Source organism: Falco punctatus, assembly GCF_963210335.1.
Source record: "Falco punctatus genome assembly, chromosome: 11".
Classification (NCBI taxonomy): Eukaryota; Metazoa; Chordata; class Aves; order Falconiformes; family Falconidae; genus Falco; species Falco punctatus.
The window spans coordinates 12701183-12728715 of record NC_137591.1 but is presented as its reverse complement, the minus strand read 5'-3'; the positions used below and the strand labels follow the sequence as shown (position 1 = coordinate 12728715).

Sequence of the window (27533 nt, the reverse complement as noted above, 5' to 3'; positions counted from 1 at the left end):
AGTCAAGAGTCTTGGGGATTCTCCAGAGATCTTGGAGGGGAATATGTAAGATTAGCCACCACAGGCCGTGTTTGTGCTGCAGGTGTGGCAGTACAGGTAGAAGGAAGCACCTGAGGTGGCCTATTACCAGTACCTTCCTGTCAGAATTGAGGGGTACAGTTCCAGATGTGTGGTGATAGCAGGAAAAATCAGACTGCAGCAAGTTCAGACTCCTCTGGGACTTGAGAAGATGCTGAGGTCTTGTTTGTTTAAACACTGCAGTGAGCTCAGAGCCTTGTAGAATTGGATTTGCCACAGAAGAAGGTTTGCTTAAGTTCCCTCAAAACAGGGGGGAAAAGAAACATACTAGAAATAATTGAGTTTCTGGTGTTTTAAAAGCTTCTTAATGTTCTTCAAGTTCTTTTTTTCTGCGTAAGTATGTCCTTTTGATTGCAGTTCAGGCTTAGCAGAGTACAGTACATCTTGCCACAGAATGAGTAAATGAGCCCTGTTCTGCAGCTGCTATTGAATGACGATGTTGGAGCATGCCTTGTCTTTTATCAGTGAAGGCTGCCTAATGTATTCCACCCAGCCTACCTGAGCCTGCTCTGCAGCAGCAAACCCAATTAACTATTTTCATACCTGCTGTATGAATGATTTCAGCAGGTATGGGGGTGCTTTGTTTTATAGTGTTTCAGTAAGACGTACAGAGTGTGCGCTGGCCATTTCTTGCACACCTCTGTTGCTCTCTGCAGCCCAGAAGATGCACCAGGAGCATGCCACAACACAGTCTGGTGAGGCAGCTCATGAGCAGAGTGTGGCTCATTAGCTTTACTTTCATTAATTTCTAAAAGCCTTCTGAATCAGATCTGGGGGCATGAAGAAGAGATTTACAGGCTATCCTACCAGTGTGACAGAATGTTCCTAGTCAAAAAAAGAGAAAATGGGCCTCTCTGGACCATTCTAAAGGGTTTTATTGTTTAGCTGTTGTTTTTCAAGATGCCTCAAGCTATTTGGCTTTGTGTTTGTCTGTTATCTTCAACTCAGTCCTCCCACAAAAAGGCAAATACCTGCTTTTACTGAATTATTAACAACAATAGATGGAGCTTACATATCAATGAAAATTATGGACGTTTCCCAAGGCAATTGATTTAAATGGAGTTAAATTTAGTGGAAGCTTCTATTGGTGTAATGAATGCTCATTATAGAGCCTAATGTGCTTTAAGGGCTTGAAAAGCTTCTCAGTAGGGAAGTCAGGCTGCTGTTTTCCAACAGAGGCACAGATGCTCTACCATGGCACTGCTGTCACTACAACCATATCCCATTGCTACACCCGAACATTTCTCTCTAACCTTGTGTGTTTTTTCCTCTTGCAGAAGACCACCTCCCAGCTGGCTTCCCGACCATTGACATGGGCCCGCAGCTGAAGGTGGTGGAAAAGGCCCGCACAGCCACAATGCTCTGTGCTGCCAGCGGTAACCCTGATCCTGAAATCTCCTGGTTCAAGGATTTCCTGCCTGTCGACACCGCAACTAGCAATGGGCGAATCAAGCAGCTCCGCTCGGGTAAGGTAGCAAAGCAAGTAAGCCTTCCCTACCTCCTCACTCTTCCTCCCATTTCTCTTTAATTGCTGCTATTGTTTTTTCCCTTGAAATGCTGAAATGCAATTCTAAACCCAGATGTCAATTTGATTTGAGCTTGTTTCTTTTACAATATAAAAACAGTTTTTGGAGCTGATCCTCTCTGGCAGGATATCGAGACATTAGAGTGGACATGCCTTTTGGAACATCACGTGGATTCCTTCTTCGGTAGACCATCTTGACATAGCCCCCAGTCCTTGGTAGGCTCAGACATTTCACTACCAACTCAACAGGTCTCAGATATTTTTGATAGGAGCACAGTGCAAATCAGGACAATGAGATACTGGTTGAGATTTTACAATAAGTGGTCACGTACTACTTCACTCCTTACATAGACTCTGCAAGACAGTGCTCTGCTTTCTATTGAGATCTTTATCACTCTTGCTGTGTGGCACTACAAGAATAAAGAAAAATCCAAGAAGCACCAGTTCTATGGATTTCAAAGGAAAGTGGACACAGTTTTGCAATATACCATTTCTTTTTGATTTTTTTGTTTGATAAGCCAAATACTAGCTTTTTGAAATACAGGCGGTTAGTTCTTGTGGGTGACTAAGAATGCACTCATTTTAGCAAGCAGCTCTTGTTTTTCTGCTGCACTGTTCGGTCTCCTGAGACTGTAAGGCCCATTAGAGAATTAAAGAAAGTAAAACGTTGCTTTATTCACTGATGAAGTGCAGCTCCCCAGCGTGAATTCAGTGGCTATTTAACAATGCACAGCAGCTTTAGTCTGGGGGAAAAAGCCCACAGTACCCTACATAAAGTACAGAAGGGACAGATCTGAACAACTTCGCTCTAGAAGGGTCTCACACTTAAATAAGAGGCTGACTGCCTTGCCTGGCCACAATGTATCTCTCGGCACTCAAAAGCCATTTGTTATGAGTGCTGCTGCCAGGACAACACCATCTTCCTCCTAGCAAGGTGAACATCTTGACACATTTCCCCATAGTAGGAGCCCTCTGCATAAATCTGGTGATGCTTGGGTGATAAGAAGTAGGCTTCTGCTTGGGGGAGTGGGTAATGAGACATCACTCTCATCAAAAATAGAACCCAGCCTGACACTCCTGATCCCACCTTGATGTAGCACTGAGCGCTAATTATACTAATGCATTTATAGCTTATGAAATTTCCCAGTGACCTTTAGCTTATCTCCCCCACAACATGGTTTAATCTTGATCTGTTTGTGCTGAAAGAAAATATCACGCTTGTTAATTATTCTGAGAAGCTTTAGGAAGCAGCAGTAGGAAAGTGCACATGGATGTGTTTCACTTCATAGCTGACTGAATCGGCATCAGAAATTGCCATAAATGAGCAGCAAGGCAGCTCCTGATGCACTTGCTGTATGTTCTCCAGCTTCCTTCTCACAGGCACTTGGCTGCCTCTCTACCAGCTGCTTCACAAGTTTAGTGAGATAGAAAGTTTAAAAACAAATAGTAAACCCTGTCACTGTGTCCAAGTTTTGCTTCCTATTCGCTGTTCTTGATCAACATCTCAATTGAATATTTCACCTGGGATTCAAACTCCAGAGCTGGCTGCCTGCTGAAGACGCAGTAATTACCAAGGGAGGTGTCTGTCAAGGGAACCTTTTAGAAATCAATGAGCAGCGCACACCTCCTCAGACTCACAAAAGAAACTGATTAGCTCTCTAATGTAGTAAGGGAGGTTTCCACAGTTCAATGCAAGAGACTTCCAAATATGAGTGAAGCTTTATCTTCAGGGACCTGGTGATATGATGCCAAGATTCACCAAGGCTCTGCTCCACCCTGGCATAAGCAGGGAGCAAGAAGTTTACCACTTCTCATGGGCCAGAGATCCAACCCCTGCTTGTACTTGTGGCTTTTCCCTATACTTCTAGTTGAAGTAAAGTAGGGCCTGTACTTCGATGTGTCTGAGTCCTGCTTACTGACTGCAGTCACCCTCTGTGATGGGTTGGGCAGCGTCTGATTCATTCTGCAAGGTGCTAATTGAGCTCTCCAGCAGTACACCATAGTGGGGCAGAGTTGTTTTTCAAAGAAAAGAGTATTTAAATAGATACCTCATTATATGGGAGAGTTTAATAGTTTGCAAAGTCTCTGCTCCATTAAGATCATATCTTACAGCCAGCCTGGCATATCTGCATGAATGTCAGTTTATACTATCTCAGTCTAAATATATGCTCATTTAATTTCATTTAATTAAAACCCAATAAAAGCTAGACAGATGTAATATAGTTAAAATAGCTACAGCATGGTGTGAGCCCAGTATTGCATATATAGAGTGTCCAACCTTCAATGAGTACATATAATATCATTATTCAGATATACTAAATATAGGTCATAAGGGTCAAAGCAGCTTCGGAGTCTGACTTAAAGAGTCGGTTGAGGGATGATTTCAGACTCCTAGTGTGGAATAAATAGTTAGAGGTTAAGAAGCAGCATGTTTGGGAAAGGTGCTCTCTTCTGACACTCACAGTTATGTGGGCTGGCGGTGCTCTGGGGCCTTCAGGTGGGTGTTTGAACTTGCATGCAGTCAGATCATGTGCCCAAGGGGGCTCTGAACATCAGTTTCTAGAGGTCTGTTCATCTTCTGTCAAGATACTGAAGAGTTTGTGGTTTAAAGACAACGAAGCTGTCATCCTAGGCTCTTTTAACCCCAGAGGACTGGTGTCTTTGTCAGGAGCAAATACACAATTTATAAATGTGCTGTGTATCCTACTGTCCCTCATTTACTAATTACATCTATATGTGTGTTCATGCATTTTTCTCATTAAACCTTCTGACAATTAGCATGAGTTAATACATTTAGAGGGCTTTTCCCCCTTTTCTCCTGAATACGTAGATCTTTCCTCCCAAGTAATGCTTAATTCTTTTTTAGGTCCAGCTCTTGGGTAGTTTTGTTAGTAGGTGTTGGGCTAATTGCTGTAGAGATGAGAACACAAATAAATACAAGTTTTCATCTCCATTATCACAGATCAAGGCAAAAGCAAGGTCTCTGACTCATGCTTGTTGTAGCCCTTGTTCATCTTGCTAGTACTTCCCACCTCTTGTGGAGAGGCTGCTTTTCTGCAAATGCAGTGACTCAGGACAACTCCTTGTTCTCCCCCAGGGTGCAAGTCATTGCCTCACAGTCGCTGACACCGGATCTAAGGCCAGCTTTGGGCTGGGAAGCTTCCCCAGCATGATAACTTGTTTAAAACCTGTTCCGCTGAACTGATTTAAAACTGTCCAGACATTGTAGTATCACAGGTGATGTGCATATGAGTTCTAGCAGCAAGGGTCAGTGTTACACCTCTAACCAGGTGTTAAAATCAGTTGATCATGTGGCAGAAACTCTCAATATAGATCAGATTGTGCTGGTGCTTCACAGTTCTTTTGTAAAGATTCTTGGATCGCAAGCTCCTGAAGACTTCAGAGCAACTCCGATTGTATTCATACTCTCAAAGCTCTTGAATTCTTCCAGTGAGTTTCATAGTTAAAGAATTCTCTTTCACCTTGCTCTTCAGAAAACTCAGGAACAAAATGTCAAATTGGAATAAATAACTGTTCTGAATGTTAACATACAGTTATCTTTGCCATGTAAGGAAACTTCAGAAATTCAGGGAGTATTGTCATCTTTCATCTAATAAAGAACTTGGTCTTAAAACAAGGATCGTTCTTTTCTAATCATCAATTAACTGAGTTACAGAACCGTGCCCTACACCCTAGTGTGGCTTTCAGGCAACTAACTGCAAGTGAAGTATTGGAGAGGGCTCTGCAGCTAATTTCAGTCACTCTGTGGAAAAGTGTAGGTGCCTCTAACAAAGAAGCAATAGGAGCCAGCTCACCACATCATCTTGCTGCATTTATGCTTCTCAGAGTTACCAGCAAGCATTTTCATTTTAGTCTTGATCCTATAGGTAGAAGCACTGCTTATTTGGAAACAAAAGGAATATCCAACATACACAGAACAAATTTGCAAAAAGAAGTGGTGCCTGTCCTAGTGAAATGGCAGTGCTGGCTATATCCTGCTTCACTGATAATAACCAGCAGTCAGTACTCGGTGGAAGACATTCAGTGCAGGCATCAAATGGGTATCAACTTGGGACAAGATGTTTAAGGATAGCCCAAAAGAATGAGGATTAGGGACTATTACCCAAAAGGGTGAGAAAATCCACATGAGGATGGGTCCTGTCTCAGAGAGGACTGACTGGGCAATGATCGAAATTTTGTGCCCTGGAAGAACCTGTACTGCACATCTGGGTCTTGCTGTGTGAGGCACACGCAGCAGTGATGGTCCACGCAGACTGCCTACTGCAATCTTTTCTGTAGTACTTTCATTTCTGAAAATAGTTTCCCCGAAAACTGTGTTAGGAAGTAGCCAACTCAGTGTTGCGCTGCCCTAGTGCCCAGTTGCAGCCAGCAAGAGCCTTGGCTTCTCTGTTTGATGTTGCTTTGGAGTGATTTTTTTGGTGGTTTAGGTTCCTACAAGAGAATGGTGTGTTGATAAGTTTGGGGTGAGTTTGTGTCAAGAGAGTGAAAGTCCCTTCTCCAACAGACCCTCTCCTCCACACTGGGAAATACTGAGGCACATAATCCCATGGGGTTTTCCAGTGTGTCATCCTATGTTTTGCCTTGCTTTGGGTGCCTGGCTGTGTGCTTTCGGTACACAGAGGATGTCAGGGTTGGCGTTCATTCCTGACTGAAGTGAATGTAGGGGATGTTATTCAGTGACTATTATCATGAAGGGGAAATAAACTCTCCTTCCTTGTAAGTGTTTCAAACCTTTCAAACACAAGGAATTGGGTTTGAAGTTTGATCTTGAGGTGCCCTTTAATAAAGCGGCCTGGTAATCACAGGGCACAGCTTGGCTTAATAACCATTCAAGTGATGGCACCTCCATCACTTGATGGGCTCTTTCATGTTGGCACGTTGTGGTCTTTGTGCTTTGATTTGGTCCCTTTGAGAGACACCCTAAAAGGACAACAGCCAGAGACGCATTGTCATATGATGTGAAGGGCAAATGGAAACTTTTATTCCTTCTGGATGAGGAAATTTGGGGTCCAACAGAAAAGCCTTGTGCACTCGCCGTAGTAGTGTCCTCTGAGTGAAGAGTGAATGTCTTAACTTTGCAAAGGTGAGAGAGACCCAGAACAAACACCGTGCTAAATACAGCAAGCCTGTGCTGCTCCCACAAGGGTTGGCTTACATTTAGAGGCCAGGAGGTTTGGGATTTAATGCAGGAAAAAATGAGCTGGTCACACTTAGGTTTTAGGGAATCTGCTTCAAGTATGCAGTTGCTCCTAGAGCTCTGTGTAGACAATTGTGTATTAGAGAAAGGGTTTAACCTCTACAGGGAGTAGATTTAAAGATTCGCTGCAAATCTTTTCAGTTCTAGGGCAGAACAACAAACCCTATTTCAGCCAGATGAGAGAGAAGGAAGTCCTGTCTCCTGCCCCGTAGGCTTGTGCTCAAAGTCATTGCACCATTCCCATGGGAAGTGACACACTGTGGTGATGCTTTTCTTAACTCTGAGAATTGTGGAAGGGGACAGGGGAAGAGGGGGGATGAGAGGAGGGAGGCCCTAGACCAAACAGAACAAAAATACCACTTGGCAAACTTTCCAAACAGGCTAAAAGAAATAACCCTGTCTTCCATGGCTGTGCTATTCCATGCGAGTATCTCTGGGTGTAACTGTTCTGTCTAGGGTAGCGGTAGTTACTAACATAGATAAATAAGCAGCAGATTTATTACTGCAAGAGAGAGATTACCCACAACTTCAGTCACTGCAAGATCTTTCCTGATGCTTCAGTCATCTGTGGATATAAAGTGTCAGAAAATGTAACCAGACATAAAGTTAAAATGGGTTAATGTCATCTTGGCAGAGGAAAATGCTAAAATGAGTAGTTTGAATTGCTGCTTTTGCTTAGAGAAAGGACTCTGCCTAAAGGAAGTGTAGTTACTGGGGAAAAAAAAGTATAAATATTGTAATTACTTTTTAAGAGGCAAGTTAAACATGCTTAAAATATGCCTTCTTTGTATTTACAGAAATTCTTTTCTGTCTTTCTTTCCCATTGGGTGATCATTGTTGTGGATAATGGAATGAGCTGTAAATCTGAGATACACGACACTCTTGTATGCATACTGGTATTTATTAATCAATACACTGAACATGATTTGGCACACTGTGTCCTGTTTAACCCTGTTTTTCTGTCTGTTTAAACTCCTCAGTTTTCTTTGGTAAGTGCTTGGTATTCAGATCCTACAAATCTGCATAAAACCAACACATACCATGGACTGCCTACAGATTTGATCTGCATGAATCTCTCCCTTATACTAACAGCCTTCATGTGTGCAAAATAAGACCAAGGGGACAAAAGTGGGAATTAAAAGGGTTCCCTGCCAATTTGCCAAGCTGGAGTATCTGCCCTTTAATCATGCTTCATTATTGATTGTACACTGAACTCAAGACACTGACCAGTGGATCCTCCACTTGCTAAACACACTGACCTCATAAAACAAACCCTGACAGATCACTGCAACAGGATAACTTAACCTCACTCCCAAAGAAGCCCTCCTTATAAGATACTCTTCATTGTAGCATGTAAAATTATCTCCAGTGCCTTATAAAGAGGGTAGGGATTCCTTTCTCCAGCTAACATCCAAATCAGGCAGGAACAGCAGAGGTCTGGCCAGCATGCCATTGTTACATTACCAGAAACTACCTCATTTCAAAATATTTCTGTATGGAAAGCTAATTCTGCATGACACCGTTTTTTTTTTTGCCGGAGGGAACCTGATGCAAGGGTTATGTGAATGCAGAGAATGGCTCAAAACTGATTTGTTACACTCTCCCCTTAGTTTAATTTCTTTAAGTGAGCAGATTTTGTCCCACTGGTCATTCTAACCTCAAAGCAAAACTGCACCTAGTGCCCGCAACCATGTGCTTTCCACCCCTCCTGCCCAGCACACTCACGGTCACACAGCCCCCAGGACACCCCCTCCTTGTTCTGTATGAGGAATGAAGGGGGCACTGCATCATCTTCCCAACGCTCCCTCCATCTCAACTGCTTGAACAGTGGTGTGGATGAATGCAAGTGGTGAGGCCAGCCAGCAATGCCACCTCAGCAGCTCTAGTTTGGCCCCGGTTCATAAGGGTGGTGGCTTTAATGGCAAGATGCAGGGTTGGATGCTGCAGTCCTGGAAGCAGTGAGCTTTACTAACCTCCTGAGAGTGTCACTCTGACTTTTATCGCACATCAGTTTCTTTTTGTTTATTCCTGTCGCGCTAATACAAATTCTAGCTTTAAAAAAAACTTTCTGCTTTTTAGTTATAATTTCCTTTCCTCTTTGTACTAATGCTTCTCTCTAATCTTATTTGCATTCAAATTACCTCACCAGGTGGTACACCGATCAGAGGTAAGAATGCTGAAATGTGCCTCCAGTTGTCACGTCACTCCATCTCCTGTCTGCCTTGTCCCTTCTCCTCTGGTGTTTCTCATCTCCAGCTTTTACTCTCAGCCCTAACTGCCAGCGCTCTCGCTCATTTGCACTCTCCCACTAGTGTGTTTTTTTTGATTGGTTTCTAGCGTGATTTCTTGTAGACTCATCCATTGCGATTTTGCACTGTTGAAAGGGGGTTATTCAACGGAAAGTTTGCAAACTGGAAAATGGGCCCTGGCCTTTCCGCCACAGGAGGGTTGACATCTCCTGCAGCTCCTGCAAGTCTCTGAACTTCCCACAGAGTTGTGGCCTCTAAGGTTTTGTGTCTAGGTGGTTTTAGATGGATTGCTTTGGTGTAAGTGTAAGGAGGTAACATTTTCACAAGAGAACAGTCACGTTCTTCACTGCTGCTGCTGCTGGTCATGAAACCCCAATCAGAGGGAGATAAATTCTTGAAAGTTTGAGCAAATCTGGCTCTGGAATAAGGAGCACATTTGTTTGCATTCGTCATGTTTGCCTTTCAAGTGTGCTGACCCTCTAACGTGGCAACAGAGTGGAAAGCCACTGCCCCAGACTCCCCTTTCTGAGCCAGTCATGCTGATGTTGCTTTGCAGTGCAAAGATTTGTTTTAAATAGATGAATAAGAAGTACATCTGGCTACTTTAAGCCTTCATTAATTAAACCCATCCTTGGTTTGACAGCCCAGTGTGCACAGTCCCGGGCTACTTTTCACAGCCTGTATGCACCAGTAATGACTTTCCAATTGGAGTGTTGTCTTTTCTAGCCTAAACACTCAAAGCTGTCTCTTTAGATTAACTTTAGCATGTTAATCAGTGTTACATGCTAAGGCCGTTCTGAATTCTCTTGTGATTTTGATTACCCCTGTTGACTGACCCCTGGATTTCTCGACGGAATGACTACCACCTACAAATCAACACGAGCTTGTTCGTGCAGTTTTCCCCCTTCTCTCCTTTCCTCCCCCTTTTCCCTGAATCACTGCTGGAAGTTAATAATCTGACTCTTTGGAACTGGTTCTGTTGCTGGGGGTTAATGTTTTCAGCTCCTGTTAAGTGATTTTAGAGTAAATGTGAATTGCCGTTTGATGCGTATTTTCATTAAGTTGCCTCTGTAGCAAATCTGGGTCAGGGAAAAAGACTGCAAACCTTATTTCGATATGAATGGGCTTATATATCTGTCATTCCTCCCTTTGGAACACTGGAGATTGACAGCTGTGATGTTACAAGCTCCTTAAACTATTTCTTCATCTCCTATTTCTACTGCAAATCCTAAAATGAAATGACAGATTGAATGCTAACTAGCCGAGTGCTCTGAGCTCCCAGCCATGCACGCTGAGTGTGCAGCCATCCCAGGACCTCCCTGCGCGCCCGCCCTAGCTGATGACATTAGTGACTCAGCACCAGAACCACGTGGATGCTCCATACGTCCTGCTTGGGAACTGAACGCATCTCTGTGAAAACAACCATCCATCTCATAAAACATAAGTTCCCCGCACCCCCACCCCTCCTTCCCACCCCTGTTTGAGTCCTGATGAGGTATTTTAAGAATGTTCTTGACATTATTTAAAATATGTGTCCTGTTTGAATGTCAAAGATGACATTTCTGTGAGAGCAAACTGAAGCCACGTGCTGCTCTCTGGCTTCTCCCAGAGGATTTCTGTCAGCCTCTAATGCCTTTTATTTAAAATGGAGGTCATTGAATTTCTAAAGATAACGACAGATTAGATGAAAGTGCTTTTATGATGGTGAGGTTGTGTCCATGTAGAAGTGACTGTTCTGCCATGTTCTATACCCAGCTGCACTCTTGTTCCTCATTAAGGTAAGTTTGATGCTTTGGAATCCATTAATTCGGTCTGAAAGGAAGGGTGAACTAATGACCCTTAACAAACACTTTTGGTAATAAAGTTGTGGGGGGAAGGGGTGGCTTTGGTTTGATTTAATTGTTGCTGTGACTGTGTTGCTAGGAGTTGTGTGTCTGGAGTACTTGAGAGGTTCGAGCATTACCCAGAGCAGCAGAGAACCCACTCACAGGGAGCAGTGTGTGGTTAGTGAGAGGATAGCCTGAGAAATTCTACCATGCACCCCTCCGGAGAGGATGAAATTTTTCTCTCTAAATGCCTCATTTGACCTTACCCTCATACACTTGGTCCTTTCTGTCCAAGACATCTCTGGCTTCCCTGAAATGGGAGGAGCTCCCATTTATAATTCAGAATCTCCATTTGCAGCTTCACTCTTTACCCCTCTGGGACTGCCCCAGGTAGTAATTTAATCTTGAAATCCCTATTTATTCATCAGGAGGACATGGAGCTGGCAGATGCCCACCAGGTTAGGCAATATCTAGTTTCTTAAGGTGACCCACAGACAGTATCAGCGAATCCATGTTTAAGAAAGTTCTGCCCCATTCTTGTTTTCAAAGTAGAATATAAGATGTTCATTTCCAGCATTTCTCTGGAGTTGAACTCACTCAAACTTTTTGAAACCTAGCTGCATTTTCCTGCCCTGGACTGTAAAAGAAAGCAGGGCACAGTTGTTTCTGGTGGGTGCTGGACTGAACAGACATTAGATTGGATACACATGAGGAGGTAAAGAAATACCATCATCTCAGGCATTATCCCTCTCCAGTCAGATTTATTTGTTACTTTTCTGTCACCACAGGAAATACCTGAGGTTCCTAAACATAAGAGTATTGCTTCCCTGCAGACGTCAGCGTAGCAGAGGTCTGTCTGAATTAACTTTAGATCAGCTCACTTGGGTGTCAGAAGCTGTCTGGGAAGCCAGGTAAACACCCGCACCAACTTCTGTATAGCTGCAGCTAAACCTTTTCCAGTCCCAAGCAAGCTGGTTTAAATATAGCTCCAGTATTTCGATGCTGTTCTGCGAGCTGGAGCATAAAGCTATCCAAAGAGATTAGAGAAAGCTCAAAGAATTTTGCTGTCTCTTTTTGAGCACGTGTTTGTACATTTGATTGCACTTTGTATATGATAGGATTTTTTTCATGTTTCTTGAGCTTTTCCAGTCAGAAAAAAAAAAAAGCAAAAGGAAAACAATTTAAAAATGAGAAGATAACGCTTGCAGGAGCAGACAGTGTCGGGGGGAGGTTGGTTGGGTGGGGTAGTGCCTGGAAATGTTTGTAATGCCATGTTTCTTACTGTCGGGATTCAGATTGACTCATGTCCCTTTAGAAGCACACAGGCATTACTGCGTATTTGACAGTGCTGTAGTTTTGCTTCTGATGCAGAGTCCCCCGAGATTTTCTGTACCTGCTGGTGAAAGATCAGAGCGTCCTGAAACTCCGCTAAGAGGAGATCTTGTGCTGCCGAGCACGTCGGGTCTCCTCTACTCCCTCTCTGACTGAGCCCGACTCGGTGGCAGCAGTTGGGAGCTATCAGGAGCTATCAGGAGAGTGATTCCTCCACAGCACTGCCATCCAGAACACGCCCTTGCATGCCCGTCACCAGCCTCTCAGGCATCATAACCGTAATGAACACTAACAATGAAAATATATTTGTAGTTATCTTGTTTTGCATAATTGGCAGTGATGATGGCTGGTAGAGGCTAGGTGCAATCCTCTGTGGCAGCTGGGAGATGCTGCTGTTATAAATTACAAAAAATAGTGAAGATGAGAAATGCTTATTTTCATTATTAGGGACTCTTGCATGGTTTTGGTGTCTTTCAGTTTTTCACAGCTCCCACAGCGAGTGTTGGTTATCTCAGGCAGCAGCCAGGGTGTCAGAGTCCAACTCGGTCATTGTCAGGGCTTCACCATGTCTCTTTCTCCACCATATTCATATTTACGGGTCCATGTTGGGTCTGGGCTTGCCTCTGGCCCTGCTCCCTGGATTTTATTAGGAAAATTCACTTTCTCTGTGAGGGAATTTTTTAGCAGAAGGGGGATTGGGACCCACACCTGAGCACTGGCTGAAAGGGTGGCCAAGAATACTGCTTCAGGAAAAGTCAGGTGGTGTTTCTGTGGAGGAAGCTGGTGGAAAGGAGGGGCTTGAGGTAGCCAGGTACTGTAGTGTGCAGGATGGGCAAAATTTCCTTCTTCCCTGGGAGGAATGGCCCTGGTCAGGTTGATTTATATCTGCATTGCACATCGTTTCCTTAAATGAGTGCTGTGACTGCAGACTGGTTCCTCTGACTTTTGGGTACTTACGGGAGCATTTCATTCCATGTCTAATTTTATAACCAGGGCAAAAGGTCAGTCCTCCTGCTCTGAACCAGAGGGACTGATGTTGTGAATACCCTGCTAGAGAAATGGAGCTGCTCCCACTGCTGGGGATGGAGCTTTGACCCAAACAGATAAAGAAGAGTGTCACCCAAAGAGCTGCTGTGTTTAGCTCAGTGCGGTGCTCTCTGGGAAAAAAGAGCACAAGCACTCGATGGGCTACGGAGCAGGATTTCAGAGAGATCAGTTTGTATGGCAGCTTGGAGCTTTTTACATTTGGCTTGTCACCTAGAGAAGAGAGTGACAAGCCCTCCGTGGCATAGCAGTACCCAGCACTGCCAAGAAGCAGCCCTTATCAGGATCTACCTTCCCCATGCTCTCTCTGTGCAGTACACTTTATAAATGCTTCTTTTAACCACTGTCACTGCAACTAATGATTCTGCCTGAGCACAAATATATTTGAATAGATAAGTATCTTGGAGAGCTGCTAACAGGGCTGCTATCTGTGCCTGAGTTTAAAGAGCAAAAGAAAAAGCTAGGAGAGGAGGGAAGGGACTGACAAGGAGAGATCATCACAAAGTAAAGAAGCTGTAAGGGATGCTTGTCAGTCAGCAGGGCCAGCTCCTGCCCTCAACTCCAGAAAGCTCTGCCTTGTCACCACCATTCTGCGCTGGAGAGCAGCCAGGGGTTTTTCTCAGGAACTGTCAGCTCCCTGGTAAGCTGAGATGTGTTATCGGGAACAGATCTGAGCTGCAAGCAAGATTGACAGGACATCACAGAATGGTGAGGAGTGGCTGCCCCTCTTTTGCTGGAGCCCTGCTGTGGTTCAGGGTGCCTAGGAGGCAGTGAAGGTCAAGTGGTGCTCAGCAGGGAAAAGTTTTGCTCTGATGCACGTGTACTACTGCAGAGCCCCACAAGCTCCCAAACAAGCGGTTTGCTGCTCCTCTCCATACCCATAGGCATGTCCTGATGGTAGATGGTCCTCATGTGTCCAGTGAAACCACGCTGTCTGATTCCACATCAGGACTCAGCCATGCAAACGAGAACAAGGCACTAGAGCACCGCAGGAGTCCGTATGAGAAGTCTGCAGTAACATCCCATGTGAACAAGCCCTTGGCAACTTGTGCAACATAAATCCCAAATTAAATACTAAAAGTAAATCGGCCTTCCTAGCCCTGGTTTGCAGAGGTGCAGAAGATTGTAAGATGAGATGTTGACAGGGCTAGGAATAGAAATCGGGTCCTTTTCACTTCTCAAGGCAAAGAATTCACTGCACTTTTGAGGATCTGGATGCAGCTTCAGTGAACATCAGGGAACAGAGCTACTCAGAACTCAGGCCTTTCTTTCCTGTAGCTCCTTATGTCCTGTCCAGCCTAGACTTGAACCCTCCAAGAGATGAAGCTGTTGTCTTTCTCTGGAATGACTACAATAGGGCCTGGAGCAATTTTATGCATCACAAGTTTTTCCCAAGGCTCAGATGCATTTGTGTCTGCAGGTTTCTGATCCCAGCAACATCTGAGCTTATCTTTATTCATGAATTTCTGTACCCTGAGATATCCGACACTTTTCTGTAACCATCACTTAGTTGTAGGTTATTCTTCAAGAAAACCCCTGTAGTACCACTGACTGCCGTCAGTTTACTATGATCCTTCCACTTTCTGCTGGCTGTCAGCTGTAACGTGGGATCTATATGTTTGTCTAATGATGATTTATTGCAGTAACTGTTTTCTTTCTGGTTCAGTTGAGAGGTTTACATTAACTCCCTTCTGCTTTCTGGGTTCTCTCTTGCTTCTGACGCACCATAGTTTGAATAGCTGTGCCAACCCAGAAAAAAAAGAGGATTCCTTGCCCAATGTCCATGAGCAGCTTGCAGGCAGTTGCTGACACATTACATGTTTATAGTATGATTCTTGAAATTGGTCTGTGTTGGCTGCAGAACTGGCAGGCAATAACAGCATGTAATCTGAAACTCCCCTCCGCCTTAATTCTCTTCATCCTGTTATGTTTTCCTCTTCTCTCTCCAGCGCTGATGTTGAGATCCCTAGACGTGAAAAATAGTTTGACTAACTGACGTTTAAGAGGTGTGGTGATCACAAGTATAAAGGGTATAAGTACCAGTGATATATATTCAGTGGCTGAAAGGGGCATATAAGAATGTATGTGTTCATGGCAGAACTGTCTTAAGGATTTTACTTTTTTCTAGGCAGACATCACTGCCTGTCACCTGAAGCTGGCTCAGCTTTCAGCCCAGCCAGCTGATGAGGGCTACAGGCTAGATCAGAGGTAGGGTCTTCCTTAGGGTGATGACATCCACTCTTTTGTGTTTGGTTTTTTTTAAGTTTGAGCATGTTTTGCAGCAAAGAGCTTTTCCCAGCCAAACTTGATGCAAGCACTAAGAATGAACTCTGCAGCACATGCATGCCCACAGAGTAATGAGCAGAAATTAAGAAGCTAAAAATAAATGGTGAGTTCCAGGAAAATCATCCTGACAGAGAGCATAACCAGGCTGTGGCATCAGTTCCTTGAGGAAGTGGGTGAAAGACCTATCACTTGGCCATGTCAAATGGGATTGGACAGAACACAAGTACATTTACAACAGGGAGCATTCCTGCCCTAGCCCCCAGGGATGCACAAGATAACCTAATAGGTCTTTTCCATTTCTAGATTCTCTGATGCTTTGTGTCTTGTCAATGCTGGGAAGCTTCGTCCTGCTCCACTGCCTGTCATGCTGCTGTCTGCTTGAAGATGTTTTCCCAGACAGCATGTAGAAATTCAGCATTCTCCCTGAATTAAGCAGCAGTGGTCTATAGGCTTTGGCCCGTGGGTGTCCAGAAAGTGCCATGGCTAGGGAAAGCTGGCAGGTCCTTTTGTTACTAGGTGGAAAGACTTTTGCAAACAAGCTTTCTCTGTCTAGCTGAAGCCTCATTTCCAGCACTAATGCAACAATAGGGAGGGCTCTGTACATCATTTTTATTATATGGCAGAACCTGGGGAAGTTCATTTTTCCCCATGACATATAGACTTATGCTACAGTCTCAATTTATCCTTCTAAATAATGTAGGTGGCAGCGGTTGATTCACATTAGTTTTTCTTCTGTTCTGATGATACGAAAAACTGAGTTTGACCTCTGCAGCTTGAACCAGCAAGAGGGGAGAAGGCAATTCACCAGCTATTCTCAGTGCCTCTCTCAGTGGTCGTTTTGAACCGTGGCAGGCAGAAATGAGTTCAAATCCTTAAAAGCAAAGGGGTTAATGTTTTCTTTTAGTTCAGTATATGGTTTGTGAGCAGAGTTCCCTTACAGGCAATCCTAACCAGCAGAATCTGAGCACTTGGAGGAACTTTAAGAATTATTCCCACGTTGCTTGGGCACTAGCCGCTTCAGTGTCTGGGCAATGGCCATTTGCTCCTGCAGTGCCAGCTTGCTGTCATACACACCCCGCATCTATCTTTCTTTGCATCTCCGTCTGTTAGTCTGCATATGGGGCCTGGTTAGAGCAGTTTAGGTGTGACCAATTTTGCAGTCATCTGTGCTAGGCAAGAAGCTGTAGAAAAGACCAGCCTCCCAGGCCAAGTGGTGCTGGGCACTGGTGGAATAATCTGAGCAGATGAGAAAAAACCACATTAGGCCAGCACTCACTTCCACATCATGAGTACCCTGTGTAAATTGCTACTCTGTGTGCTCAGACAATTACTGCGGTTATTTACATGCACCCCTCACGCATCTGACACTTTGGGGGTGGGATCAGATCATGTCCCAAGGAACCTGCAGTCTGGGCTAAGCAACTATTCCTGACCCAAAGCTGGAGGAGCAGACACTGCTGGAACAAAGCGAGGGTGCCTTTCACATGCGTGCGGTGTGGCAAAATGCCTGTATTGCATTGATGTATATCTTTGATGTGTCAGACTGAGTTTCTAATCTTTTTTTGTCACATATCATGAAATCTGAAAGAACAAGGAGATCACTGACATGGAGGAAGCTGACGAAAAGCGAAGTGTTTTCTCAGAAGGGGATGTCTATTGGAAGGAGGGGTGGTGAGGTGGGAGACGTGGGACTCTGCCAGTTTCTGCAGGAAGGTCGCAATTTGTTGAGCATTTGCTAGGCTTTGTATGCATCAGATAAGAAACAAACAGCTACAGTTAGTGTGCTTTGTGCTTGGCTGTTTTGATTAAAAGCTTATTAAACGTCCTTTTATTCAACAGGAGTTCCATACAAAGCTGTAATTAATATGTGTGTATGTGTATGGTTTTTTCCTTTATTGAAGCAATGAGTATAAGTGGTTGGGGTGGTTCGTAAATGGTTCCCTGTACATTAAAAAAATAACAATAATCTATTTCACAAGCTTCTAACAGCAGACTGGGTACCTTTTGGCTGCATGCTGGTACCCTGTGGGTCCAGGGAACATCACAATATACTTATCCAGGAAGATATAAAAGCATGAGACATGGCCTTCCTTTTCTGAGGCTGGCTGTTCAGTTACCAGATTTGCCATAACCTGAATTGTCTCTGTCCTCTTGTTTGTATACAGGAGCTCTACAAATAGAGAACAGTGAGGAGTCAGACCAAGGCAAATACGAATGTGTTGCAACCAACAGCGCAGGAACCCGCTACTCTGCCCCAGCTAACCTTTACGTTCGAGGTAAGAGCAGCTTCCACCCAAGTAGGTCACTCTCCTCCTGCCCAAAAGGCTCCATGGCTTTCAGTGAAGGAGTATGTTACCTGTCTTAGTGCCTTGATCACACTTTGTGGATTGTGTGATGTGGCCTTTGCTCAAAAAACAGCGAGTTGAGTTCAATATGTCTTTGATCCACATCGGGTTTGACTCACGTTTCTGGAAAACTGTTTTTACTGTTTGTATGGTGTTACATAAAGTGCTGAAATATGGGCAGAATTGGAATTCCTTTCGTCCTTGAACTCCTTAACTTTGTGTCATAGCTATTTGAACTGGGATCGAGGGGTGCTTAATCCTTTTAGTATAAACTAACCTTTGGCTGGAGGAGTGTAAAACTGGTCATGTGCTGATGAGCCAGAGGTGCTCAGCTATAGGTGAGCTGATACTTAGGCCTCTGCTTTGGAATGTGTATGTTTAAAAACCAAACAGGTTTTTGGAGTTGTCCTGATCTCTCTTATATGCATCGATGATTGAGCCTCTGAGTATTAATGGCTCATACTGGGAACCTGCTGGAAATTAGCTGCAATTCATGTAAAGTGATTTTTCTAATGGTTATGCTATGTTGCCAATTTAAAACTGTTTTCAACATACCAGAATTAACTAGGTTTTACATTAGGACGGTATCCTGCCTACATTTCTCTACATTAAAGGTGTTTGACTTAGGTTGGAAAGAAGCAAGCGCTAAATTCCCTGTACACTTTCTGTTAATTTTGACAAGGCAAAAAAACGTGCTTCTTCATATGAAACTCTGTATAACCAGAGCCAGTGGTCAGGAGCCCCTGGGAAACTTAGTTACAGGTTTTCCCAACAAAAGAAAGAAAGTTCATGTGCTGGTACAACCCATTGTTTGTGAGGAAGTTAGAACCAGATTTTATTTCCACATAGTAAATCAGCTGTGTAATAATTAAATCTCATCTTCATTTCTTCCTTCCTCTGTTTTGAAGAAAGAAAATACAATCTTAAAGCTGTATATGCATTGGTTAATATGGAAAGAGGACATGAGAATTTTGAGTCTTCACACACTATGTGTTTGTTGCTAGGGGTGGCTTCTGTCATTGTTTTCTTTGCTTATTCTGGGGGACTGTTTTTTTATTTTGCAGCATAATTTGGATTATAAGAGTCTTTGGAAGACTGAAGTACCCAATTAAGCATATTCAGAAGATGAAGCTGTATCTATGCAGTGGAATCACTCATTTCACTCTCACAGTGTACATATGGATGATTTTAAACTCCCTGTATTCTTGCAAGTTCATTTTTCAGGCAAGCTGTACTAAAACACATCCCAGATTGTCACTTTGCACTTTGAGGGAAGGGATCCTAGTTACCAGGTTGGCTGTTGTTGCATAGGTTTGTGTGGTTACCCGGCCATTTTGCTGCAGTATTTGGGATGCTTTCGCTTCCTGTGACATGCTCAGACTCTCAATGTTCTGTTTCCAATAGAGCTGTAACTGAAAAAAGGCACAGGAGCTTCAAGAGGTAGAAAAACCTTCTCTTAACAACTTTCTGATTTCTTACTAATGAACATTCTTTATTTAGCAAGTGAATCCTGTAGGACTGAGGAATGTACTGAATTTTGCATTTGGCTTGCTGCTCAGCAAGGTTTGTCCATCCTGTTTGGGCTAGGCATGGGCCATGGATAGTCTACACATGTGAGATGATCCTGACGTTCACCGAAGAAAGCATGTTCTTAGACATATGCTTTACTGTTAACTATCATTTTCTTACACATAAATTTTTGGAACAAGCCTTTTTATTGCACATAATCTTTACAATGTCAGTCTCTAGCCTGTGTGATCCTGATAAAGCTCTGCTGTATATTTAAGACAGGATACCCCATAAATTATTTTCAGATAAAATTCACTGTGCGTACTAGGTCCTAGATGGTATTTGGGCTTACATTTTCTGATAGCAAATGTTCTACAAAAAATTATAATGTTGTTATTCTTCAACAAGGAAGGAAAAAAAATGAAAGTGTCTTTCTGAGGTCTAGGGTGCAGAATAAAAGAATCCCTTTTTTTATTCTTGTGATAATCCTACAGGGTTGTCATTAGATGGATCAGTGACTTCCAGTAGGGTCCTCAGAAAGTACCTGCATCTTTTACTAGAGAAGACATTAATTAATGCTGGAGATTGTGTCGGCTGCACTGCCACTGCATGGTGGTTTCATAATGATTGCCATCATTGTATTGAATACCCAAGAAGTTGACCATTTTCTCGGAAAGCACAGCTGAGCAGCACTGCTGATTTCCACCCTGTGTAGTTCTCAGTACTGCTTGTGCCTGCTCTTATTTACAGCCTACTGGGTTTTTTTAATAGTTCAAATGTTTGTTTGTCTCTTGACTCTTGGGATTTATGGTTTTGATCATGTCCTCCCCTTTTCTAGCCTCCCAGGTAATCCTTTATGAGTGTGCTGTGTTAGAAAGCACAGGCTCATTAGCATCTTTATCATACTTTTCATGCTAACAAAGGAAGATACTGGGTGCTGAGAAGAAGTATCCAGGCGCTGCTCAGGGCTTCCTATATCAATGAAAGAACAGGAGGAGGAAAGAGCAGGCTACACCAGTGTCTTGTCTCTCTGAATTCTTTAGAGCCAGCACTTCTGCACAGATGGACTTCATTAAAAGTTAAAACATTTCCACACCAGGGATTTGTAAAGGAAAATGGATGCATTTTCCTTGAAGCTATTATTTTCATCTTACTAAGCGTGCTGGAAAGCAACCTTCATAAGCCTTCTGCTTCTAGACTGACAGGTCTATCTGTCCGCTGCTGCAGAGTCAGGATGGGGCTGGGGACCAGTGCTGGGAGCTGACTGCCTCCTGCTGCTGCTCTTCAGCCCTCCGTGTATGTAGCATTGCAGAAAACATCCCAGACCATCAGAGGAGCAAGAGCAGAGGGAAAGCAAGAGCAGGGAGCATGCCTGAGCAAGGTGGCTGGCTGGGGCATAGCAAGGACTTGGAAGGGGGCACAGTGGCATATTCCTGTCCTGCCCTTTCAGCATAAGCACGCTTGCCATGCTGGCCTGGATGTTTATCGTTACCACCATGAAGGAACGCTCATCTATTTGTGGTCCATGGTTACATGTGCCACAGTGCATCGTAACAGTGATTAGATTTGGGACTTGATGGTGCTGCAGGGAGAAGGGAAGGGAATAGAAACATGTGGAAGATGCGACTCCTCTAATCCAGAGAGCTTACTGTCTAATTTAGCAGCAGAAATCCAAGATGTTGATTCAAGGCATATAAGAAATTGATTTAAGAGTAGAAGGCAGATATGACCTAGTGTGGGGAAAAAAAGGTGGTGTCATTTCATCATGCTCACTGGGAGTATAGTATAATTGCACTGATTCACCTGCGGTATTGGGTTTTTATGAACACATTTCACTCTTCATTTGCCTACAGCTTTCAGACATATCTGCACGAAGAGGAGCATTTTCAGCCAGAAGTCTTGTCCTATGAAATGCCTGTGAAGGCAGTGGCCTGTGTGGTGCTCCCCTCAATGGACACACTGTTATTTAGCACTTTACCCTGTATGAAAGTTTTTTTCTGCCCTTCTCTTTACACATGGCATTATTTTTTTTTCCTGCTTCAGTGAAGCAGATGAGCAAGGAAGACTGTATAAATAGAGTATCCTTATTAATACACTGTGGAGTTCACTAGGTATGTTCCCCAGTGCTGCTTACAGCAATGAGCAATGCAGATTCTATTAGAATAGTACTTAACTGGAGCATTGACTGCATACTTCCCAGCAAATGAGAAATCTCCTGCCCAGTTTTCACTTAAGTGCTGCTTTTCAGGCCTGTAAGGCACAGTCCAGTGGGGTGAGTGCAGCAGGTTCCCTGGCCCAAAATGCTACACGTACTGTAGAGAAGCAGCTCACAGCTGGTTTTAAAGAAAGACTATTTAAAACTGAATTGTCTCCTCCGTCTCCAAATTGCAAACTAGTAAATCAGGATGCAGTTGATAGAAATGGTATTACTGCAAGAATCTGTGGTTTCTTGATCTGCTTTTTGAAAGGTTGGGCTAGTATTTCATTTTGCAGCAGGGAAATTTGCTTGGAGTCTGAAGTTTTATTTGCCAAGTTTCACTAAGGAGGCATCACCCACAATGAAATTAGGATTGTGGCTTTGACCCCTAGCAGTGATTCTCTGCCTCCACAGGGTTTTACACTTGGGGACTTGGTGGTAGCTTAGGCTCAGTCACAGAGGGAGCTCACCAAAATGTCTGTTTGCGACTGTGTGGTGCTTATTGCAGTAGGGGCCTTGTGTAAATAATAATTCTGAATGACTGACGTGGGCCTGGAGCAACAAGACTTGAAGCCTTTAAAAAGAACATTTTCTGCTTATGTAATATTAAAACAGCTAAAATAGCAGCAGCAGTCAAAGCTCAAGGCTATTGCCAGAAGAGTAAAAGCTGAGGACGGTGGTCAAACAGTCAGCTACCCAAACTGGGGATGTCTGAAAAATGGCTAAATAACAGGGAATACATTTTTTTACAACCTAGCTATATGCAACTTCAGGCAACGCGCTCCATTAAACCTGCCTCTTGTCAGGGTTGATGGGGGTGACATTACTTGACCAGAGAGGGGCACTGCCAGTGCTTGAGGGCCTGGCAGCCGTCACAGACAAGCAAAGACTGGAGAGAGTTGTGAGGTAGATGCCTGGATGACAGGAAACACAAACAGGCAGTTGAATCAGGCTGGATGACCCAAACTGCTGCTTCGGACAGATGTCTGCCCTGGACCATATGAAGAAGCAAAATCAGACCACAGGGTAACTACCCCTCAGCAGCTGGTATATGGCTGAGGAGGACTACGGGTCTGACGGGCCATGATCTCCACGTGTACACTCTGGGCACTGCTGACCTCAAGATAATGCTGCAATACAGCAATTCAACAGAGAGCAATGACCCTTCAATGAAGAAAGTACACTCCTTTTTATGGGATTTTAGTATTTTTAACTTCATTTCCTCTGCCCCCAGGTGCTGCTCCATGTTGAAGCTACTGCTGTAGCCAAAGCCAGAGCAGATGCAGTTTGAGCAGATGCACCTTGGCTAGTTGTAAGCAGGCTCAGGGTGAGCGCAGCTGGCAGCGTAGCCGGAGCTGTGCAGCACTCAGCACCAGCAGACATTTGCTGCTCAGTCAGCACTGTGGTTCTTGCTGCTGTGACTGTATGTATCCTCATACTGGAGCTGACTGGTTTCAGAGCCAGAGAGGCAAGGAGAGGCTTCTGCCAAGTTTTCTCTTCCCCATATATGAGTATGAATATTTTTGTCATGTTTTCTCCTGGGGTGAAGTGTGTTCACCGTCAGTGTTTCTATGAGCATTTTGCTATGCCGTAATGATTATAATGATCACAGTTTAATAAATAATAATTCTTTGTCCTGCTAGCACATTTCAACTAAAGATTTCAGTGTGCTTTATAGAACTCAGCTAAATAAGCTTAACAGTTTTATTCCTTCAAAGTCCTTTGGCGGTTAAAAGTGCAGTGCGAGGCTCAAGTCTGATTATTTGTAAAATGACCTTTATGGAAAATAGAAGGAGAGTGGCTGGTGGCTCAGTGCATAATAATACAACACAGAAATGGACTTTGAAACCTATTTCCCTCTCCTCCCCACATGACCTGCACAGACGTCTGTGGAATAATTAGGCCTGCATATCTGTGTGGATGAAACGTCTGTTCCCTCCCCTTCCATATCCACTTGCACAAAGGGTTAGCATATCCACCTCTGGTGCTCTGATGTTTTCTGCTTTTAATTGAATTCATGCATGCATGTGTGTGCACTGTGAATGGGAAAGGATGGTTGGGTGCCCTGAGCATCCTGTCTGTCTCTCTAGGATGGAATATACTCGTCACTGTGGCATGAGAACATTGTTCATTGCATATAATGGGAGGTTGTCTTACTCTCATGTAATCTGGCGTAAAAAAGACAATCTGTCCTTTTGTTTCTCTATACCTCTAAAAGCTGTAAAGGATAAAATTTGATTTGTGTGGAGTCCTTGAGACACAAGATGTGCTTTTGGAGATAAGCAGGAACAGGTTCATCCCCATCTGGGTTTCTGTTAACCTCTCTGTCTTTTGGATTCCAAAGTGCCCAGGTTTGTCTTCATATTAATATCTTGCATAGCACCAGAGGGTTTTCAGCACAGGACAGATGCTGGCAGCTCCCAGCAGAATTGCAGAGCCAATTGGGATAATGAAGTTTCTTGTTGCTTTCAGGAAAGTATTAGCTTCCCACTCCAGAAAGCTTTAGAAATGTGTTCCTTTGTTTGAGCTTGTGATCTAAACTCTCAGACCTGTGCATTCGTATCTTGGCCACAGCCCCCTGCCTTGTTTCAGGGAGCTAATGCCCAAGAATACACAAAAGCAGAACCTCCCATAAGCCCAAATTCATTCTTTCTGCAACAAGCTGCTGTGGTTAGAGTATTGCTGCTGCTGCATAAGATGAGCATGTCTGTGGCAGGGTAAAAGCCAAATTCAGTCGGCATGGGAATTTCTGCCTGCAGAGCACTGGAGCTATCTGACAGTCAGGGCTGGCAGACACGTCTCTGAAACAGCCTCGCTCTTTGCTGTTTCGCTGTTTCAACTTGGATCTCAAAAAGAGCCCCATTTTTACCTTCTGGAGTTTGTTATCCTCTGGTGGCATTTCTGCTGTGACCTGACTTGCTCTGTTTTGCACAGACTGGCATGTGTAAATTAGCTGCTAGGCAGCTCGTGTTTGTGGGAACATGGTAGTGTGCCTAGTGAGCTGTGGTATTCTTTCTGCACAGGGGATGTTCTGGGTAACCCCAGCCTAAAATCCTGTGTCCCTACTTGGGAGGGGGCAGACATTATTTACTGTCACTGCTCAGTCATTTGTTTTGTAAAAAAACTGAAAAACTGTTGGTAAAAACATGCTTCTTAGCTTAGGAGTGACATGGATAGAGAACTGGAGATAAGGGAGCGTGTAAATGGGATCTATAAGGAGATGAAACTTTCAATTTATCAGGTTTATCTCAGATAAAGCAGCAGCTGTTTAAGTATTAACTAAAAGGAAAGGAGAGAGAACTTTCTGCCCAGGTGTTCCCTGTTGCCTTATAGCTGTTCTGAAATAGCCTGCTACTGGTTTTTATTTCCCATAAGCCACTAATATAATAAGAGATTAAGAGATAATCCAGCAATTAGTGACAAATAGCAGGCCCCAAACTTGTTCCTGTTTGACAGACCAGAAAGTAATCTGTTTGAATTAGCGTGTTTCACATGTGTCTCCTCACCTTTCCAACTCTAATCTGAAGTGTCAACACGTGGGGAAAGCCACCGCCAGAGCCTGCTCCTGTTCATGCACACTTGATGCAGTGCAATCCCTGGCAGGTTCCTGAAAACAAAGCTCCTGGCTGTCCCCCAGCTGCAGCAGCACCCCTCACCTCACCCCCGGGCAGGCCCAGTGGCACCACAGCGAATCCCCCTGCTATGGCTGGGGTCCATCAGCTCTTCCCAAGGGCAGGGGGAGGCTCTGCAGCTTCTGCAATTCTGCAGCAGGGATGCGTGTTCCCGTAGCCGTTTCAGCATCATCCCCCAGTCATACACCCTTCACCAGCCTCTTGCTGTTCAGTCACACAGTCCCAGCGGGTGCAGCAGGTTGGTCCATGCTTGCAGCACTTGGAGTTTGTGTTGCCCTGTTAGTTCTGCTTTCCAGAAATGCAGCCATCCACGGGTACGCCTGCTTTGACAGAAGCACTGTCCTTCCTGGGCAAGGGCAGGAAACAAGTCCTCCCTGTTGGGAAGAGCTGAGCAGAAGGCAGAAGCCCCTTGCTGTCTGCTGAGGCCATGCAGATGTGATACACTCCATTAGATTAGGAAATAAAGTGGTGGCTTGGGAGCAGCAATAAAGAGGTTCCCTCCCATCACAGAGTCTCACAGGATTAAATGAGCCTTATGTTCATGTTTTGTGGACGAAGATGTTAATTCCAGTGTCTGAAGCAGGACAGAGGAAACCTGGGCCTTAAGCTGGGACTGTTTGTTTTGGGGATGTCTGGGCGGTGATCCTCACTGGATGTGGCCCTTGCTTATGGGCCAGTTAAGCTCCAAGTTGGCTGGTTCTGGTCCCCTGGTATCAGTTCAATTGAAGAAATGTAAACAACTGTTTGGCTGTTCTCCTGCAAGCTCCATTACACTTCGTAGGCCACTGTAGTAGCTGTTATTGGCAGTTTGTTGCCTGGTTTGTACCATGTCAGTGTTGGTTAAAATCCTGTCCTCTAATTGCTGGGAATGGCTGACTGTACTGTTGCACTGTATAATGCCATGTACTGTTGTCTAATTTGCAGTGTTTCTGCTGGAAAGCAAATTCCTCCCCCCACCTTCTCCTTCCCCCATCAAAAATGTGACTCATAAGCAGTCTTTAACTATCAAATCCACTTCTGTATCCTCTAAGCGAGGGTTCCATTACAGCTGATACGCCACAAATCTGTAGCTGGAGTGAGGTCACTCCTGCTAGAGAAATAAGATCTCCTTTGTCTATAAGGAAAATGCAACTAACCTTCTACTGTCTCTCCCGCAGGAACAAAAACTGGGACCTGCTCAATTCTCTCTGGGTGTTTTTGTCCTTCTGATTTCTTGTCCAGCTCTCACTCACAGCACAGTGTATCAATAAGGCTCTCCCGAAACTGAGCCCAGCTGAGACTGCGCATGTCTGTCACTTGCCTAATACCTCTCTGCTGCATTTAGCTCTTTGTTTGGAGAGGGAGAACAGCTCTTCATGGTAGAAGATTTTCCATTCACCACTTGGAACATTTCTCTCATACTTGATAAAATTTGGATCTATGTATGTGCTTTTCCCAGTGTGTGCTCAATGGGTTTAAAGTGCCTATGCCATCATCTTTATAGCTGGAGTGGGTGTGTGGGAGCACATCAGTCTGTGTGGTGGCTGGAGTCCTTTGCTCTGTGTGTGAGTGTTTTGCATGTGTAAACGTGTCTGTGCTTCCAGCATCTGGCCCAGCGCAGGGCCGCCCCCAGAGCACCCTCCATGTGAGTATGTGTGGGACGTGCGGTCCCCTCCGCGCTGCCTGGAGGAGCGGCAAGCGGGTCAGGAGGCGAAGGGGCCGGCCGGGGCCAGAGCAGTGCGAGTGCAGCGCACTCCTGTCCGTGACATGGAGTGGTGTGTGTGCACGGTGGGAAGACATGGCTGACCTCTGTAGTCTTGTCTTGTCGTTTCAGTGGTGTGCGGACAGATGAAGCTTGGCCTGTTTTTACTCTCTGTGTTTTTCCTTGTCTTTTTTTATTCCCTCCTCATCTTCATCGCACTCTGCCATCAAACAAAACAAACTTTCATCTCTCAGATCAGCGAGAAGGTTGGTCCTTTTCACTTCTTATCCATCTACAGTACGCCACGTCAGATGGGACTTTTCCAGTAGGGAGAGGAGAGCCATCCCCAAAGGGGGAGGAGGCCCTACAGACTCTGGCTCCCTTCCAGGCACGGCCACAGTGTGCCTGATGAAATCTGCTTACTGTTTGCTGTGACTCTGGTGATGGCATTGATACTTTGCTTGCATGCCTTTGTTGCTTGAGATTTAAAATGCACAAAATATATTTTGCATGCAAATACAAGTCAGGGTGGTTTTCTTCAAAGGTAGGGTGGGAAGAAGTGCATGCTACTGTATGTGGGGTCCCTCTCTAACCCATTACCTGTGCTAGAT

The 27533-nt window shown here is 44.4% G+C and overlaps 1 protein-coding gene across 11 annotated transcripts in view; it reads left to right on the top strand.

Moving 5' to 3' along the window:
* Nucleotides 1-27533, top strand: part of PTPRF (protein tyrosine phosphatase receptor type F) — a 395877-nt gene that overhangs the window by 280852 nt on the left and 87492 nt on the right. For all 11 annotated transcript variants that reach the window (XM_080406869.1, XM_080406872.1, XM_080406870.1 and 8 more), the window contains 2 exons: nt 1356-1544; nt 17724-17834. In XM_080406869.1, coding sequence (XP_080262995.1) covers nt 1356-1544; nt 17724-17834 — 300 coding nt within the window. The remainder of the gene's footprint in view (nt 1-1355; nt 1545-17723; nt 17835-27533) is intronic.